General features: G+C 37.8%; 2 protein-coding genes across 4 annotated transcripts; one reads left to right on the forward strand and one right to left on the reverse strand.

Moving 5' to 3' along the window:
* The first annotated feature begins 297 nt into the window (after positions 1-297).
* LOC311287078 (B-cell receptor CD22) lies at positions 298-6,582 on the forward strand. Of its 3 annotated transcripts, XM_084403668.1 has the most exons (12): positions 298-369; positions 1,415-1,450; positions 1,640-1,894; positions 2,195-2,485; positions 2,522-2,623; positions 2,993-3,244; positions 3,351-3,623; positions 4,726-4,830; positions 4,974-5,042; positions 5,405-5,497; positions 5,635-5,694; positions 5,798-6,582. In XM_084403668.1, the coding sequence occupies exons 1-11, from the start codon at positions 339-341 to the stop codon at positions 5,691-5,693; spliced, it is 1,566 nt and encodes a 521-aa protein (XP_084259794.1). In that variant the 5' UTR covers positions 298-338; the 3' UTR covers position 5,694; positions 5,798-6,582. The 3 variants fall into 3 exon arrangements, with proteins under 3 accessions (XP_084259794.1, XP_084259792.1, XP_084259793.1); XM_084403666.1 differs by having other exon boundaries at positions 2,195-2,623; XM_084403667.1 differs by having other exon boundaries at positions 2,195-2,623; positions 5,635-5,697; positions 5,796-5,922.
* A 2,822-nt stretch (positions 6,583-9,404) lies between these two features.
* LOC311287079 (uncharacterized protein) lies at positions 9,405-17,869 on the reverse strand. Its single transcript, XM_084403669.1, has 7 exons — positions 17,815-17,869; positions 16,924-17,020; positions 15,826-16,113; positions 15,327-15,587; positions 10,155-10,303; positions 9,927-10,076; positions 9,405-9,787 (listed from the first exon to the last, which is right to left on the reverse strand). Exons 2-7 carry the CDS (start codon positions 16,961-16,963, stop codon positions 9,623-9,625), a joined length of 1,053 nt encoding a protein of 350 aa, XP_084259795.1. The 5' UTR covers positions 16,964-17,020; positions 17,815-17,869; the 3' UTR covers positions 9,405-9,622.
* Between the last annotated feature and the right edge of the window lie 2,199 nt (positions 17,870-20,068).

Consider the following 20,068-nt stretch of genomic DNA (forward strand, 5'->3'; position numbering starts at 1 on the left):
GCCAAAATCAGATCCAGCATTGAAATTAATCACTTCTCATACAGTCTGATGTAGATTTGCATCCATTCCTAACAAACCATCGTTATAACATATATGAACATGCCTAATAAGACTTTTCTTAAAATTTATTCAAGGCTCTTTATGAGGAACTCTTTCACAATTTCTTAAAAGACGATATAGTTTTTGTTTCTCTCTTTTGTTCTAAATTCTTATTCGGTTCTGAAATCAGAGAAGTATAAGCAACTGAACTACGTTTTCTTCTGTGTTTGTTCAGGAAGTGTTGCGTCTATAAGACATATATAGCTGTGTGTTTGACAGCGTGTCATTAGTAGATCAGGATGGAGCTCAGTTCACTTCCTCTAATGATCTGTGAGTATTATTATCTCATTTATGGATAATTTTCACATTTTGTATAATGATCTAGTGAATCAGTGTTCATCTGTATTTCATCTTTTTATTGTGAATCTGTTTTTCATTTATGCTGCTAATAATTTGAGCATCAAATCAGTCTGTGGCTCATGATATCCACACTGTTGATTAAAATTCCTGGTGATTTTTTACTGTGTGTGTGTGTGTGTGTGTGTGTGTGTGTGTGTGTGTGTGTGTGTGTGCGTTTTATTTATATTACATTGTGGGAACCAAATGTCCCCACAAGGATAGTAAAACCTGAGATCACCTCCATTGTGGTCCCCACGAGGGAAATGGGTTAATAAAAATACTAAATTATATTTTTTTGAAAATGTAAAAATGTGTGTGTGTGTGTGTGTGTGTGTGTGTGTGTGTGTGTGTGTGTGTGTGTGTGTGTGTGTGTGTGTGTGTGTGTGTGTGTGTGTGTGTGTGTGTGTAAGTGAAAAACACTAGCTGAATGAGAGTGTATTGATCATTACTGTGATTCTTCAGTCGTTCAGTTTACGGTTTGTAATGGTTCATGTGTTGAATCACACATGCTGTCTTGTTCTGTAAAGTTACTTTGTTGTCTTCAGTAGACCTTCAGCATCTTATATCTTTAGCATAGTAGATCTTTAGTGTATCGTAGCATTTTTGTGATGTGCTGACTGACATCACCGACCAATGATGTCACTTCCTATATGAAGCACTGGTGGCACGCAAGATAAGATCTGCAGTCCAATGGCTTGAGCTTCTCTTCACTTTGTGGTTGTATCATGACAGAATCACGCAGATATTCTTAGCAATGAAGACGATTTCTTCACACTTCCTCTTTCATGCTCAATATCTCCAGTTATTATTGACTGCCTTATATAGATGTGAAAGACTACAGATCTCTTGCATCAAATCAACATTGTCACACCTTCTGTTTTTTTCTATTTTAAAAAAGTTTTCTGCATGTTTTAATTTATCTCGCCCACCTTTTAAGTGTGTGTGTGTGTGTGGTTTGTCTCTTTTTGCTTTTTAGTGCTGATTTCAAACATCCACCCTGGACAAACTCAAGGTGATTTATACATTTATATTTTATTCAAATCGTATATACAATAACACAGTGAAACAGAAAGCATGTATAGCAGCATCTCAAGTGTTCATGTCATTTATTGGGTCCTTATGATACAGCTGAGCTGTGTATGAAACAAATGTCTTGTATGATTAATGTTTAAACATCTGAATGTTTTGTGTGATGTTATAGAGAGACCAAAGGTTGTAGTGAAGACAGAGCCTGACAAACATGAAACCGTCACTGTCAGATGTGAAATACCAGGAACTGAAGACGACTGGTCATACAGCTGGTTTACAGACGGATCATCTCGGTCCTTCAGCTCTGACAGAGAATTCAGCTTCAAACCTGATGAATCTCACAGTAGCATCAACGTCACCTGTAGAGGAGAGAGAAGTGATGGACAGAAGTCAGAGATCAGTGACGCTGTTACACTGAATGTATCACGTGAGTCTGATCCTCTTCACTGCAGAAATAAGTTACACTGAGAAGTGATGACATGATAAGAAGGGCTTTTATTTGCACAGAAGAAAAGAAGTGGTTGTAAATAAAGTGAGGTTATCGTTCTCAGCGAGCAGGGCATGATGTTTCAAGAGGAACAGAGCGGTTAGATTTATTGATATTTTAATTGTATTGCACTATTACTGGACATAGACAAGAAATGCATACAATGCCATTTTCACTCTTCTTTTCAATCTTATTCACTTATCTTGGTTTATTTGTGTTTTATCACAACTTCTGTTGCAGTTACAGAGACACACAAGCCTGAGACACATAAACTTGACACACCTAAACCTGTTCTGACTGTTCAGCCTGAACCATCACAGATATTCAGAGGAGAGACTGTCACTCTCACATGTAACTTACAGGGAGAAGGATGGACATACAAATGGAAGTGTGGAGATAGAGAGCACGACTTTAAAGAGAACGGTGGAGATGATACACAGCACGACTATAAAGAGAACGGTGGAGATGATAAACAACACGACTCTAAAGAGAACGGTGGAGATGATAAACAACACGACTCTAAAGAGAACGGTGGAGATGATAAACAGCACGACTCTAAAGAGAAAGAGTTCAATATCACTGCAGAGATCAGACAGAAGTGCAGGTGTAGCGGCTGCAGACGATCAGGCTGCTCTGACTGGAGTGATGCAGTGACTCTGACTATGTCGGGTGAGTGATCATCACTGACTGACATCAGGATCTTGCTCAAATGATATATATGAACAATTAATAAGCTGCAACTAAAAAAAAAAAACAGTTCTAGTGAACATTTCTAGATGCTGCATGTTAGTCAGACTGAACTGTGAGTTACAGTAAGCATCTGATTTTACAAGCCATGTCTCTCAGGATCTGTATCTTTATACATCTTTATGAGAGCTCTCATTAGATCATAAAACAGCCATACAATTACATTACTCATAATGAGCTGAAGGGTGAGGTAAAATTAAGACGCATTAAGTATAAATGATAGAAGTCATAAGCAGTGATAGATGATGGCTGATGACTGTATATTAACACAAGATCATGAAATATTTACAGACAAACCCAGAGTAACTGTGAAGCCCCAGAGTTCAGTGTTCACTGGAGACACAGTTACTCTGAGATGTGACGTGACACTCTTAACTGGACAGAGGATTATCTGGTACAAAGACTTCCAGAGAATAAAATCTGGTAATGAGACAGTAACACTGAGAGATGTGAGAGTCTCTGATGGAGGAGAGTACTGGTGTGGTGTACTGAGAGAAAACAACTCCACAACACAAGGTCATAGAGTCACGCTAACAGTCAGAGGTAATGTGCAATCTGATTTAATAAGAGTAATATTATTCAGATTAATTTCATCCATCAACAGTATCATGTTCTGTCAGTTAAATGAAACACAGTTAATTTCTCACAGAGAGACCCAAAGCTGTATTGCGTGTTCAGCCTGATGGACGAGTGTTCAGAGGAGAGACGGTCACTCTCACATGTGACATACAGGAGACAGACGTCACTAGCTGGACCTACAGCTGGAATAAAGATGATTCAGAGATTCATGTCAGTCAATCACAGGAATACAGAATCAGTTCAGTTAGTGAATCTCACACAGGTAATTACAGCTGTAGTGGAAGAGAGACGCGAGGATCACGACACACACACACCAGTGATGAAGTTACACTGACGCTTTCAGGTGAGTGTGTTCAGATCAACTTCACATCACGAGTAAAAAACATCTGCAAATAAGAAACTGTACCAACATGTTGAAAAATAAAACAAGCAGTGAGTAATTTAACAGTAAATACAACAGAGAATAGATTGGGTGAATTAATGTTTAATGTATTGAGCTGCACTAGTTATTTAAAGGGATAGTTCACCCAAAAGTGAAAATTAGCCCATGATTTACTCGCCCTCAATTCATCATAGGTGTATATGACATTCTTCTTTCAGACGAATACAATCAGAGTTATATTAAAAAATGTCCTGGCTCTTCCAAGCTTTATAATGGCAGTGAATGGCTGTTTCTGTTTTGAAGCTCATAAAAGTGCATCTATCCGTGATTAAAGTGCTCCGCACGGCTCTGGCGGGTTAATAAAGGCCTTCTGAAGCGAAGCGATGCGTTTGTGTAAGAAAAATATCCATATTTATAAATATAAATATTTAATAAATAATTAATTATAATTATAAATATTTATTAACTTATAACAAGCTTCCGGCCAAACGGCCATTTGCAGTCTACTTGCGTATAAAGCGCAACTTCGCTTCAGAAGACCTTGATTAACCCCCGGAGTCGTGTGAAGCACTTTTATGATGGATAGATGCACTTTTATGATGGATATTTGCACTTTTATGATGGATAGATGCACTTTTTTGATGGATATTTGCACTTTTATGATGGATAGATGCACTTTTTTGATGGATATTTGCACTTTTATGATGGATAGATGCACTTTTATGAGCTTCAAAACAGAAACAGCCATTCACTGCCATTATAAAGCTTGGAAGAGCCAGCCCAGGACATTGTTTAATATAACTCTGATTGTATTCGTCTGAAAGAAGAAAGTCATATACACCTAGGATGATTTGAGGGTGAGTAAATCATGGGCTAATTGTCATTTTTGGGTGAACTATCCCTTTAATGGATAGGCCTATTAACTCTGCTGATAAGTAACGTCAACAACAGCAATTTTAATAAATACAAAAATATGATAATACTTTAAGTTAATAATAAAAATTGCAGATGATTAGCTACCCCAACCTTTTTTTATTTGACCTACTGACCTTTTATTTTAAAGCATCAGGATCTCGTGATCTGATCATTGGAGTGAGCGCAGGATTGAGCGTCTTGTTTCTGCTCATTTTCCTACTGGTCCTGCTGTGGCGCTGCAAACACAACAAAGGTTCCTCTCAACTCCTCAAAAATATACAGACAAAACTTCACTATTATGATCGATGGATTTAAAGATAATTTTATATAAATACCTGTGGGCAGGAAAGCCATTTTGCGTTTTGAAACTGCTAAAGTTTGTCTGTGTTTGAGCAGGAGGAGGATCTCCGTCTCCCTCGACTGAACATCAGCAGCAGAACATCAGAACAGAAGAGCAGAAGAAGAGTAGACATACCACAATATCTTCTGCAATTATCTATTTTGACATTTGAAATGACAATATACAGAATTATATACATCGACACTGACATGAACGGACTGATAGATAGATAGATAGATAGATAGATAGATAGATAGATAGATAGATAGATAGATAGATAGATAGATAGATAGATAGATAGATAGATAGATAGATAGATAGATAGATAGATAGATAGATTTAAACGTGATCTAACTAACCTATAAAGGGGTGTAGTTTATCAAAATTTGGTTTAATTGTATTTTCCATCATGGATAACAAAATAAGAACTCAATAAGTGAAAGAGTAAAACCAGAAAAAGACTCAATCTCACTCAATCTGTTTTCAGGTGCAGACTCGGTGAATGGCCCTTCTGATGTGACCTATGCTGAGATTGACCTGAAACCAGTGAAGGAAATGAAGAAAAAGAAAGGAAACAAAGGTATGGCCACACCGGACCTGCGGTGCGTGTTCTGCTTGTTTGATGTGATAATGCAGTAATAGAAACGCATACATAAATGATCGGTGTAAATAGTCATGTCATTTACATAGTGAAGACTCAACTCTTGTCATCTGTAGGAAAGACCAGTGAGAGTACTGACACTGTTTACTCCAAACTCAACATCAAAACAGTTTAAGGTGAGATAAGCGAAAAACAGCGCAAAATATCACAATATATCATATTATCATGCAATTACAAAAAAAAAAATCACATTTTATAGTTGTATTTGTATTATTTCAGGTGCTGGTAATGGATCTAGTCATATGACGAATGCTCAGATGAGACACAAAACTCAGTGTTGTGATCCAAAAGTTGGTGAATTGGAGATATTACCCTTATTATTAATCATATAGTTTAATTTAGTTAACATAATGAGTAAATATGCATAATCATGGCATCATATAAACATGTTTTGTGTGAGTTGAGGTCAGCACAACAGCACACGATTAACAACAAATCTGTAAAAGTCCGTAAAAGTTGCAAAAAAAAAAATCTCATCAATGCCATTTTTACTTAATAATGTGGTTGAAATGTTGTCAGTTTTTCCCTGTTAGTGGCATATAAAGTTAGAAAGTCTAGAGAACTGTAATGCTTACATATGCATTCATCTATTACTGTGGTTACTATAGTATTATGTATGTTATTACAGAATTCTGAATACTATAAGAAAAGAAAAAATAGCAAAACATTTGTAAATATTCTACAAGCTAACTCTGTATACCTATCATGTATTATGTATTAATATGTGTGAATCTATCCTCTCGTTGTCCACTAGATGTCCCCATAGAGACGATCTGGTTGTTTCATGTCATTGTGTGATAGTTTTTGCTTTGTACTTCTTTCTCTATTTACTATGTGATACTCATGCATTAATACCTGCATTACATTGTGCTTCAATCATGCATGTTAATTAAATAGTTTGATCTGCATAACAAATGATCACAAGTTGAGCTTTGGCTCCACAACAATGTAATTGAAGCGTAATTCTGAAAAGTAAAGAATAAACAGCGAATTTAATGACAATACTTTTCATTACAGTTTAGATTAAATTTTTAACAGATTTGTTGTCATAGTGTTTTGTAAACACTTTTTTTTATATATATATATTGCTGGCATAATGGTATTTAATTCAAATCATTAGCCTATATTTTAAATACGGCTTTTAAAAATAACAGATTTCTATAACATTTCTACGATTAAAATGTGCTGTTTAACTCGCTAACGCACGAGCCCCATCGTGGAACCATCATCAATAACTGAGTCAACTTAAACCAAAGAATAAGTGATGGACCCTGATCAATTCAAACTGTTTCTAACCAAGTAAATGCAAACACATAAAATTTAAATAAAACTAGTGTGTGATCAATATAATGGATGACAATTTTAATGCTGTGTAAGAACTGAACCAATCAATAATTTCACATGAAAGGTACAGACTAGTTCAATACAATATTATCAGTTCAATACAGAATGTGTGTGTGTGTGTGTGTGTGTGTGTGTGTGTGTGTGTGTGTGTGTGTGTGTGTGTGTGTGTGTGTGTGTGTGTGTGTGTGTGTGTGTGTGTGTGTGTGTGTGTGACATTAAAGCCTTTTTTTTATTATGAGTTGCACTCAAAAACAGAATGTTGGATTTATTCAAGACGCGCGTCAAGTGGTTCCACGCAAGTTGTAAGGACTAAATAAAGTACTATATCACTTGTGAAGTGAAACTAACCATGATGTAGGGACTATTTTACACCAGGGATACACCTCTATCTTTCTGAGAAAGACTCTGGGGTTTATATGAACCACACAGGTGCCTTTTACATTCCAGTTAAACATTATACTGGGCGTTATTTTAGTCGATCGGATCACAAGTAGACGAGGGAGACACACACACACGTTTACACCTGGTGTTGCAATCCGTCTCCATTGTCCAAAGAGAGCAGCTCTGACATCAGCAAGATCAGCCGAACGCTGAGAGTGTGTGTTAGAAATCAGGAATGGTGAGAAAACATTGTGTTTGGTACGTTTTTCATCTTCAAACCAAACTTGGGTCTCCAGCCGAAAAAGGCCCTGTCCCAAATGGCACCCTAATCACTCGCGGTCTTCCTACGAGTCCACACTCTGGTGACGTAACGCCGCTTTGACTGTAGGGAAGAAGTCTGCTTCAGTGAGTGCTTTAAAGTCACCATTATGGTGATCAGTGTTTACTTTAGTCCTTGACTTTTTAACATTAGTTTTTTTTTTTTTTTTTTTGGCTGCTGTAACTGTGTTTATAAGACACCTTTATTATCTGTCTATAGATGAATCATAATCATAACACTCAATGAATGTAAAACCAAACATTATTTGCTCTGAATTGTGTTTTAAAACCAAATTTAAGAACACCATCATTCACTTAGTAAAATAAAGATAAATGACTTAAATATAATCTGTAAGGCAAACTAAAGTACTTTTTTTTATTATTCCAACTCAACTTTTACTCACTTTTATATTTAAAAATTGAATATTTATTTATCTTTGAATTTTCTCTATGGCATTTTTTGAAGAAAAAAAAAAGTATCTTATTTCATTCTCCAAAAATAAATGTGAACTTCCTGTGTGTGTTGCCAGTGAAAACCACATCGTTTACATGCGGAAATCATTAATCATATGCCCTCATTCAGCTAAATACATCATAATCTGGATTCTACAGTTTTTTTTTTTTTTTTTTTTTAACTGATAGTGTAAGTTTTTATATATTTTATATCTTCCTTAAATGAAACAAGTGCAGCCAATAAATAACAAATAAACAAACAAAAGTAAAACCTTTATTTTACAAAAATAAAACCTTTGTACTGAGCAAATGAGACTCATTCAAACCGGAGCACCAAAGAAATATTAAACAAATCAAGCAGTGCGTTTGAGAGAATGTGTAACAGAGCAGACTCCATGATTCTCTTCAACATACTACCAATATTTTTGCAGTAGCCTATATACACTGTGCACTGTATGCAATTTTGTTTGCATTAAATACTTGGATGACCAACTGCATTTGCCAAAGATTAGCATAAGGTATCATCTGATCATTTCATTTCCTATTTGGAAAGGAATAACGAGAAATGAAAAGACGGATCGTTTATTTGTGTTTTCGTTTAGCTTAATAAGCGGAAAATGAGATTTCGGCTCGATTTCTCAATTTTCGTTTGTGGTTTACAAATCGGTTTATGGCTTTGATATTTCGTTCGCACACGGACCAGCTTAACTTTTCATTTCCAGTGTGATGAATGAACAAGATATTAACATTTGTTCCTTGACTCATCATTTGATAAAAAAATTCAAATATTTTTACATTTTTACACAAAATAGATAAACAATACAATACAATACAATAAAAAAATTTAAAAAATTGGCTGTATTAAACATGCTACACAATGAGGTCACTGGATAACGATATAGGATTGTTTTAAATGCATAATTAATCACTGAACACACTCTTAAAAATAACAGTTCTTTATTGGCCCTTTATTGGTTTCATAAAAAACCTTTAAAATCCATGGAATCTTTCCATTCCACAAAAGGTTCTTTAAATTGGAAAAGGTTCTTTAGATTTTTATAATATTCCTCACACTTAAACCAAAAATGGTTCTTCTATTGATAGTTTTTCACATGACATCACACCCTTATATAAATACCCATATGGAGGGCAAAACAAGGATTTATTAGATAAAATATTAATAAAATAATGATATTATGAGACCAAATTCAATATAGACCTTATTGATGATGCATAGGTAAAGAACACACGCAACCATTTAACACATTGCGTTCATATTCTGGATGTTTTGCCCTTCAGGTCTCCGTCACGTAACTGGAAACTTTGAATTGCATTGCTACAAAATTGTTTGGAACCTTTATTTTTAAGAGTGCAATGCATAATATTTCACAATCGTTTTAAATAAAAAGACAGGCAGCATACAGTGTATTTTGCACGGTATGCAGTAAGCATCATATTCAGTATTAAAAACACTCAAAATGTACAGTTTTTCCTTTTTCTGTGGTTTCTGTGGTTCTCCGTCTCTGACGTGTGCAGAATCTGTATGTGTCATATCTCTCCTAGTTTGCAGTAAACAGTGTTTATTTGTTCTGAATCGGGTTCTTCTGCCTTGTGTACTGTAGCTCTTACTTTAACAGTTCTGTCGTGTCCAGATTGCTGTTGCTCCGGACTCTCTATCATTAGCGTCACACTGTTTACTTGACAGGCCCTGGGCTGAGAAAGACACAAGCCACCAAATAAACAGTGTCAAACAGAGTTTCACTGCATCTAACCTGGTAATATCAGGCACAAAATAAACCTGTAAAAGGTCAAATCTCTCTATACAGTTATGATTCATCAAAACATAACATACATGTCGTGATGGAGTGTCATAGATGGTTGCTTCAGTGTTGTTTTCTGGAGGATTCTGGGATGCGCCTGGCTTTTCCACTGTGCTGTAGATCGTTTCATGATGCTGTTCAATCACGGTATTCATGCTACGGCCTGTCACAGCGTGACTGGACTGATACAGAGAAAGAACAGAGGTAAGAATGACAGTCACGACAAATAATTGCGTTCCGAGAGAGAATTTGACTGATACCTGCGGATGAACTTTTGAAGTCTTTCTTTTCTTGACAACTACTACAATCAAACCCATAAACAATCCCAACGCAACAGCGACGCCGGCGATGACGATCCAAGAGATGAGGTCTGGTGGAGAACGCGAATCACTTTGCAGTTTTTCATGGCCTAGAAACATTAAAACACATTTTAATGAAACAACAACAACAAACAGCTATTTATACAAGTATGGAGTGTCTATTTACACTAAGTGTGAAAAGCCCGGCTTGTCAGCAGAGGTTATTTACACTGACTCCGCCCACTGACGTCTGATTGGGCCACACAAGAACAGTAGCAAAAGTGTCGTGGTGAGGTGCGTGACATAAAGTTCAAATTGACCCGCGTTCGAATCTGCCTTTTGCTGAAATTTGTTTTACTCCCCTCACATATCAGATTAGAAAAGCATTTATTTCAAGAAAAAATTCGAGAATTGGAAATAAAGTGTTTAACGTGTGTTTAATAATAAAGTGTTTATCGGTTAATGGTAGGTGTATGGAGGGCTTTATTGTCACAATAACGCAGCATCTATTTAATCATTTTAATAAATATGAATAATAAATAAATAAAATAATTTTCACTATGTTATTGCATACTGTTTAATGTACAACAACAGTGAGGTATACAAGTGTAATTATAAGTATACATAGCATCTATTTTTTTACACTTATCTACACTTACAAAGAAAATACAATTTTAACATATTTTAAATAGTTGCTGCCTTATTATTAGGGGCCAAGCACTGAAAGTGTATGGAAGTCTATGGCAGCCCATAGAACCGCTTGCGGGAAAGTTATCAAATTTGGCACACTGATAAAGGACAGTCTAAACTCAATCCCTCTAGCGCCACCAACTGTCCAAGGTTTCACTCATGTTTATGCTAATAACTTTTGAACCATAAGGGCTAGAAACAAAATGTTAGATTTTGCATCAACATTGCATCATATGACGTAATTTCATGTAAATCTTGATTTCCGCTACTTTTTTTTAACTCGTCCTAGACGGTTGCTCCGATTTTCACAAAAACTGAACCAGATCATCTTCAGATCATGCCGACAAAACGTTATGGAATTCAAGTTGATTCGTCAAACCGTTCTCAAATACCGCGCAAACTAATTTTACGCAGCGCTTGCAAAAACAGACGTAAGGCTGTATCGTTGAAACACTTTATCGTATTCAGACCAAACTTGGTACATGTCATCACAAGCATGACCTGAGGCAACATGCTGCGTTTCGGCACAGCGCCACCTACTGGTCCGGAGATACGAAAGATGGCTATTTTTGATATAAATTTTGAACAGTTTGTCCAAAAATCATATAAGTCTTGTTAGATTTGGGGCGTAATGCAGAGTCAAATGATAACCAATTTTCCCAAATCGGCCACTTTGGGCATCGGCCATTTTGAATTTTGTACTAAAATGCTGTATTTTATGAACGCATGAACGTGTAGTTTCAAAACTTGGTATGGGTCATCGGCACGATGCTCTGAAAGAGACTGAGAAAAAATATTTACATGCTTATAACTTCGGATTTGGTTGACTTATTTTCACGGGAGTCATCTCCTTACATTCCTGAATCCTTGCCGAGTCCAACGATACCAAACATGCTAGATTTTGCCTTATGGTTAACGCAATGTTGTAAATTAGCAATTAAAAAACATTTGCCAGTATCTTCGAAACCATTAGACCGATGGAGACGAAACCACCGTAGGAAGTTCGAAAACATAGGTTATTGGCTAAACACTAATGCCCAAATGTCAAAATTGTTATAGTAAGTGGCAAAAAAAATCCAATCAAATTCGCTTTTTATGCTCTCATACATAAATGTATATAACTCTAAAACAAAATTAGATATAGTCACCAAATTTGGCACACATATATAGGCTCTGAGAACACATTAAAAAAAGGTTGAACTGCACCACTTGGTGGCACTATAATAGAACATAACAAGGACATTGCCATTATTTACAATATAATCTCATGATATTAAATGCTACATTTTACGAATGCATTGTGGCTCTTCATTAGGGGTGGCACGGTACATGAAAAAACATCCGAACCGTTCGGCTCGCTTGTCTCGGTTTGGTGCGTGTGTGCGTCGCACGGTTTGACTTCGACGCATGCGCAATGTAGCCTCATGCCCGTGCTAATACAATGCTAAATCATAAATCAGATGTATGTAGAATAACATTATGATGTCCAGCAATCGATTTAAATAGTACACTGGGTTTACTTAGACATTTAATGAGATCTACTCCACTATGTTGTTTTTTCACGTGAATAAATACATAGGTCGACTGTTTCACAAATGTAGCCTACTTTAATGGTCCAGTTGCAGAACTCTTGCCAAGCGTGTCATAGGTTCATCAAAACCGATTATGTTTATCAGTGGTTGTATATCAAGCAGGGACAGATTTGTGTGAATTTTGCTTTGTGATTTCACCGGAACGAATAGAGAGTCTCCTCAACAGATTGAAGCGCGTGTCCGAGTGAAGACTGCGGCGTGTGCGCGAACCACAAGAGAACACTGTATCAGCGCCACAGATCGCAGCGGCAACGAGCACTTTGATCATTTGATTAAAAAAACACATTTCAGCACTAGATTGCTTCTTATTTAACAAGCGAACGAAACGAATAATTTGCTAGTTAAAGGAGCTGTATGTAAGAAATGTATTTCAATTAATCATAAAATGGCCCTGATATGTCACTAGACATTAAGAAATCATGTTCATTTCAAATACTTATATCACTGACAACAGTAGTACGGCCAGGATATTGTCACTTAAAAAGTGAAGTTGCAGCCCTCAACTGATGTTGATGTTGTCATCTTGTGTTTTGGCCTGAAGCGCCACCCTCCACCTATCTACCAATCACGAAGTCAGTAATGTTTCGGCATCCGGGTTGCCAGCTCTGCTCTAGTTACCACAGCTGCAGCTACAAACGTGTCAGCCTACGTTCCTGCTGGATCCTGCAGCATATCTGGCAACCTCGAGTCAGGGGGGAGGGGGAGGGGATACACCGCTCTACAGTAATTTGAAAGTGATTGCAGTACCAGTTTTGGCCACAATCTTACATATGGCTCCTTTAACTGGAGATGTTTTATTTATTTGTATTGGTACATCCGTGCCGCGAGATGTTTCAAAAGTGGTGGGGACAATATCGACCCTGGGGTACATGTCCCACCCGCAAATTACGCCTATGATGACGAGACACGAGGAGAAATTGACAAAGAACTGTCCGACACAGCCCACGTAGCTCTCCAGATGGATGGACCTCCAGGGCCACTGAAAGTTTCCTCACGGTGACTCACTATATTACTTCGAAATGGGAAATGAGAAGCTGCGTTTTGCAAACGCCCCATTTATGAAATAAATCAACTAATAATTAGATAATTAAGCTATATATCATATGCTGAAGTACATTTTTGGAGTGTTAAAGATTAAAAGAAAAAAATAACAACAAGAACCGTACAGAACCGAAAACCGTGACCCTAAAACCATGATACGAACCGAACCGTGGGTTTTGTGAACCGTGAGCTAAGCTACATTAGCATTAAGATATCTGAGATAACCTAGTAAGATAACCTAATCTAGCCTTATCAAGCTGCAAAACCACATGCCACGAGCCCCAAACCATTCAGGTCGTGGGTTTGTATCTTGTGTGGCACATACCTAGACCGCAATAGGTACTGTGGCCAGAAGTGGTGCAAAAGTTGCTTCAGTTCCAGACATGGTGTAGTCTGGCTATCACCAGACCAAGCTCAATCTTTTAAGATTGAACATTGGTCTGGGGAGTCTGCTATGTATTTTCTACTGCACAAGAGGCGTGATCAACGGGCATAGGTCAGATGACTCTGTACGCAATTGGATAGTCAACCAATCAGACCAACGATCCAGGTGACGTACTTTGCAGAGCCACACGAGAACTCCAGGCAGGAAATGTGTAACCAAACGTGCTGATCAGCGGTTTGCAGAAGCAGCAATGGAATCGAGAGCTTTTTGCAGGTTATGCTAAATCAAACATGAAAGTTTGTGGTATTTACACCCATTCGAGCGATTGGTTTACTAAACTAAAGAAGCCATTGAGCATCGTTGAGAGGTTAAAAGGAATTGGATAGAGCCGTAACGGCTCTGGAATTGGATTAAACCCGCCAATAGCGCGCCAGGTGATTAAGCCAGTTTTTGATTGGTTCCCGCAAATATGCAAAGGAAGCAGCAGAGATAAATGTACTGGTTTCCAGCCAGAGCTGCAGGGTGAAATCAAATCGCCGGCAGATACGGCTGGGTTTACCCAGTCTAGACGTGGTGTCTATCTGAGAAGAAACTCAAATATGACATGGTGCATTTATAAAAAAAAAATCTTCATTTTGAGTTGATTCTCACTTGAAACGGTTTTTCATCGTGGAAGTTTTGCATATTTTATTTTATAATCCTGAAATAAGGGCTGTATCTGAAATCACATACTTCCCTACTATATAGTAGGCGAAAAACAGTATGTGACAAAAGTAGTATATCTGAATTCACAGTCCTCATCAAACTCATTAAAGGGTCGGCAAAAAGTACCCGGATGACCTACTACTTCCAGTAAGTGTGCATACGATGGATACTTCACTATCCCACTGACAACGTCCAGATTACATTCACACTATATAGAACATATCATGAAGTAATTACTTAACCCTTTATACTTTAGAAAAATAGTTTACACTGACAATTTGTAAAATAGTTTCAAAGAAGCTTTACAGAAATTAATGAATTCATGAACATTTGCAATACTTTAATGCCTGTCCACATTTGGCACTTTAGAGTTAGATAACAGGATAGTTATTGGGACACATATACACATATTTGTAGTTTGTGGTGCAAAATTGAATCCAGACATTTAGCCAATCAACCGCCTCCATGTTTACCTTATTAAATATTCATGCACTTTGTAAAGCCATGGAAACTATTTTTCAGCATCTGAAGGAAACAGTTATTAACTTCAGACAGTGTTATAAACACTCCTCCGCCGTCCTTCATTAGAAAGCAGAGGGGATTTACAAGACCATGTTTCCACAGATGTGACAGCTATTAAAACACACACTCGTTGCATGCAAATGTGGTTTACAAATGTGTGAAGTGTGAAACACGAAGATGAGTATTAAATAAACTTACAATTAATGTTGGGAGAGTGAGAATGATTCTTGCTGACGTGGTTGTTGACTTGGCACCTGAAGCTACTGCGGTCCAGAACAGCGACAGTGATGTTGATGTTGATGCTGATGTTGGACGCCCGTCTCCCCTCACACACACTCTGGTCGCAGTTATACGAGGCCCAGCTGCCATCGATGGAGCAGTTCACCGTGGCCCGACACACTCCAGCAGACGAATTTACATCAAGGGGACTCACTATGATTTCAGGCACTGAGAGAGTGTCTGGAAAAAGACCGTAGATGAGTTAGAGGCAACATCTGAGCTGACTTACTGAAGTATATATACAGGAATCAACATTTGAAGAGGATCAAAACCTTCCATCAAAGTTATACATGAATTTTGAACAATGCCCGTTCTTGTCTTAGGACAACTTTGATAAACTTTTTTGATCCACTTCAAATGTTGAGTACTACATCATGTAGCCTATGTAAATAAAGATGGATGGATAGACAGATCTTACTCTCCACTATAAGATTGAATGCAGCCAGAGTTATATCCTCCATGTCCGTAAGAGCCTCGTATAGTCCATTGTCATTTTCCTGAACGTTGTGTACGGTCAAAGACCAATCTGAGGAGTTTAAACTTATTTTTTCCCTAAAACCAGCTGGAACTTTATCTGACTTCGCAAGCAACTCTTTCCTGTTGAATCGTCGCCATATGACTTGAGACTGGTTTCTAGTACTGATGCTCAGACGGATGGATTTTCCTTTCAATCCATAATAATTCTCTTGGCATTTAGCTGCAAAATCTGAAGGAATGAAACACAATTTAAGTCTGAATCATCTATTACATATCCCGTTCAGTATTCTGAAGTGTAGTATCGTCCTACAATCATAGTGAAACAAGAAACTGAGCACTTTTTATGATTAACAACATTTGAACTTGTTTGTGAAACTGTTCTGCTGAAGTCAAAACTCCTGGTTTGTGGCTTTGCTGCAGTAATTCGCCTACAGCTGCAGCTCTTTAACTGGGGCATGGCATCAGCCAATCAGAAAGCAGTTTAAAGGTTCAGAACTTGACATTTCAAACTTTTGAAGGATGTCACTCATGTTCACTGCATTTACTTGATCAAAGAATACATATTAAAGTGTGATTTATTCCTGTGATCAAAGCTGAATTTTACTCCAGTCTTCAGCGTCACATGATCCTTCAGAAATCATTCTCATATGATGATTTGATGCTCAAAATTTTTTTTTTTTTTTTTTTTTTTTTTTGGTGAATAGAAAGCTTTAAGAACATTAAAATATTAATCTTTTGTAACATTATAAATATTTTTACTGTCACTTTTGATTAATTTATTTGCCATTTGTCAAAGATGAGTTTTGAGGGATAAATTATTGATTACAGGGGGACTTTTAAAACTTAATGACCCCAAAGTTTTGAGTGATACAACATGCTAAAGACAGTGGTCCACCATGACGAAAGAAATGTCATATGAGTTTGGAAACAACACAAGGGGTGTTTAGTGAGAAATATGTCTTAATCTGAACAAGAAACTGTGAGGGAATCTTTAGATTATATTTTGAGCAGGGAAATCCATCATGAAGTAGATTCGTACCTAAACTGAAGCCAAAAATACACAGCAGAAACAGTTTCATAGCTGTCAGCTTGACTTTGAAGACTGAAAATAAGACACCAGACTTCCTGTTGAGCACCTGCAGGGCGGAAACAGGAAAGAATAAGAGAAGTTATTGTCAGCAGAGCAGTTTTCTGCAAAACAAGCTTTACATACAGAGCATCAAACCGAAAATGAATATATATATATATAATTATATTTCTCATATCCACTATATATCCATCTCAGACTACTTCTGTAAAGCTCAACAAAATGAAAATATACACAATTGAAAATGAGCGATTATTGTACAGTGTGTGAGTGTGTGTGAGTGGGTGTGTGTGCGTGGGGGGGTGGGGTAAGTTATGCAGTTAGCAGAGCGTATCAGTGTAATTTTCTGCCAATTCTGGTGGAAAATCTGAATCTCACTGAATTTTCAGTGCTTTTTTCACTGTTTTTTTCTAAATGAGTCACAGACAGCAGAAAAGGTCACCTCCACCAACACACACACACACACTCGCAGTTTCATAGTTTAAGTCTCGACAACTCAATTTACTCCACAAGCAGATATTATAGATTCTGTATGTGAAATTTGCTCTCTTCTAAGTCATGCAACTGTTTATGTATTACACAGAACTAGGCATATAGATAGATAGATAGACCACACCACAAACAGCTCAACCTGCGAACACTTTACACTTCAAACTTTACACACTTTATAATGTACAAAACTGGTATGTTACTTGTGTTAAATCAGACATTGTTCAGAAACAGCTGTGCACAGAATGCAGTTATGAACTAAAATGAAACAGATTATGCACGCACTCACATTTCAGTTATTACATGTCGAATGTAATAAATTGATCACATGACGAGAGAGTTATAATATCTTACCTGCAAGCTCTGCTGTGGTAAATGTCTTGAACAGGATGAGAGACAGATGTGTGTGTTTCCACTCACAACTGAATTATGAACTCTTCCTGTTCATTTGCATATGAGCGAGTCCCATGATACAAACGTGACGTCTTTCGGAAACTCTATGATTATGATCTATCTATCTATCCATCCATCCATCCATCTATCCATCCATCCATCCATCCATCCATCCATCCATCCATCCATCCATTCATCTGTCTGTCTGACAATCTATCTATCTATCTGTCTATATATCAGTCTGTCCATCCATCCATCCATCCATCTATCCGTCTGTCTGACAATCTATCTATCTATCTATCTATCTATCTATCTATCTATCTATCTATCTATCTATCTATCTATCTATCTATCTATCTATCCATCCATCCATCCATCCATTCATCTGTCTGTCTGACAATCTATCTATCTATCTGTCTATATATCAGTCTGTCCATCCATCCATCCATCCATCCATCCATCCATCTATCCATCTGTCTGACAATCTATCTATCTATCTATCTATCTATCTATCTATCTATCTATCTATCTATCTATCTATCTATCTATCTATCCATCCATCCATCCATCCATCCATCCATCCATCCGTCTGTCTGACAATCTATCTATCTATCTATCTGTCTGTCCATCCATCCATCCATCTATCCGTCTGTCTGACAATCTATCTATCTATCTATCTGTCCATCCATCCATCCATCCATCTATCCGTCTGTCTGACAATCTATCTATCTATCTATCTATCTATCTATCTATATATATATATCCATCCATCCATCCATCCATCCATCTGTCTGTCCGTCCATCCATCCATCCATCCATCTGTCTGTCCATCTATCCATCCATCTATCCGTCTGTCTGACAATCTATCTATCTGTCTGTCTATCTATCAGTCTGTCCATCCATCCATCCATTCATCTGTCTATCTGACAATCTATCTATCTATCTGTCTATATATCAGTCTGTCCATCCATCCATCCATCCATCTATCCGTCTGTCTGACAATCTATCTATCTATCTATCTATCTATCTATCTATCTATATATATATCCATCCATCCATCCATCCATCCATCCATCTGTCTGTCCGTCCATCCATCCTTCCATCTGTCTGTCCATCTATCCATCCATCTATTCGTCTGTCTGACAATCTATCTATCTATCTATCTATCCATCCATCCGTCAGTCTGTCTGACAATCTATCTATCTATCTATCTATCTATCTATCTATCTGTCTGTCTGTCCGTCCGTCCGTCCGTCCGTCCGTCCGTCCGTCCGTCCGTCCGTCCGACTATCTGTCTGTCTGTCTGTCTGTCTGTCTGTCTGTCTGTCTGTCTGTCTGTCTGTCTGTCTGTCTGTCTGTCTGTCCGTCCGTCCGTCCGTCCGTCCGTCCGTCCGTCCGTCCGTCCGTCCGTCCGTCCATCCATCCATCCATCCATCCGTCTGTCTGACAATCTATCTATCTATCTATCTATCTATCTATCTATCTATCTATCTATCTATCTATCTATCTATCCATCCATCCATCCATCCATCCATCCATCTATCTATGTATCTATCTATCTATCTATCTATCCTTCCATCATCAATCTCTCTATGTATTTTTCCGTTCATCATCCATCCATCCATCTGTCTGTCTGTCCATCTATCCATCCATCCATCCATCCATCCATCCATCTGTCTGTCCGTCCGTCCATCCATCCATCTGTCTGTCTGTCTGTCCATCTATCCATCCATCCATCCATCTTTCTGTCTGTCCATCCATCCATCCGTCTGTCTGTCTGTCCATCTATCCATCCATCCATCCATCCATCCATCCATCCATCCATCCATCTGTCTGTTTGTCCATCTATCCATCCATCCATCCATCCATCCATCCATCATCCATCTGTCTGTCAATCTATCCATCCGTCTGTCTGTCCATCTATCCATCCATCCATCCATCCATCCATCTGTCTGTCTGTCCATCTATCCATCCATCCATCCATCCATCTGTCTGTCTGTCCATCTATCCATCCATCCATCCATCCATCCATCCATCCATCATCCATCTGTCTGTCAATCTATCCATCCGTCTGTCTGTCTGTCCATCTATCCATCCATCCATCCATCCATCCATCTGTCTGTCTGTCCATCTATCCATCCATCCATCCATCCATCCATCTGTCTGTCTGTCCATCTATCCATCCATCCATCCATCCATCCATCATCCATCTGTC

This window comes from Rutilus rutilus (assembly GCF_951802725.1).
Source record: "Rutilus rutilus genome assembly, chromosome: 3".
NCBI classification, from domain to species: domain Eukaryota; kingdom Metazoa; phylum Chordata; class Actinopteri; order Cypriniformes; family Leuciscidae; genus Rutilus; species Rutilus rutilus.

Coding starts and splice junctions, on each gene's coding strand:
- LOC311287079 (XM_084403669.1), bottom strand. CDS start 16,963: ATGAAACTGTTTCTGCTGTGTATTTTTGGCTTCAGTTTAG. Junction 16,114..16,923: donor TATTTTTGGCTTCAGTTTAG/GTACGAATCTAC, acceptor TCATTCCTTCAG/ATTTTGCAGCTAAATGCCAA. Junction 9,788..9,926: donor ATGACACTCCATCACGACAT/GTATGTTATGTT, acceptor TGTCTTTCTCAG/CCCAGGGCCTGTCAAGTAAA.
- LOC311287078 (XM_084403666.1), top strand. CDS start 339: ATGGAGCTCAGTTCACTTCCTCTAATGATCT. Junction 1,451..1,639: donor CCACCCTGGACAAACTCAAG/GTGATTTATACA, acceptor GTGATGTTATAG/AGAGACCAAAGGTTGTAGTG. Junction 3,245..3,350: donor AGTCACGCTAACAGTCAGAG/GTAATGTGCAAT, acceptor AATTTCTCACAG/AGAGACCCAAAGCTGTATTG.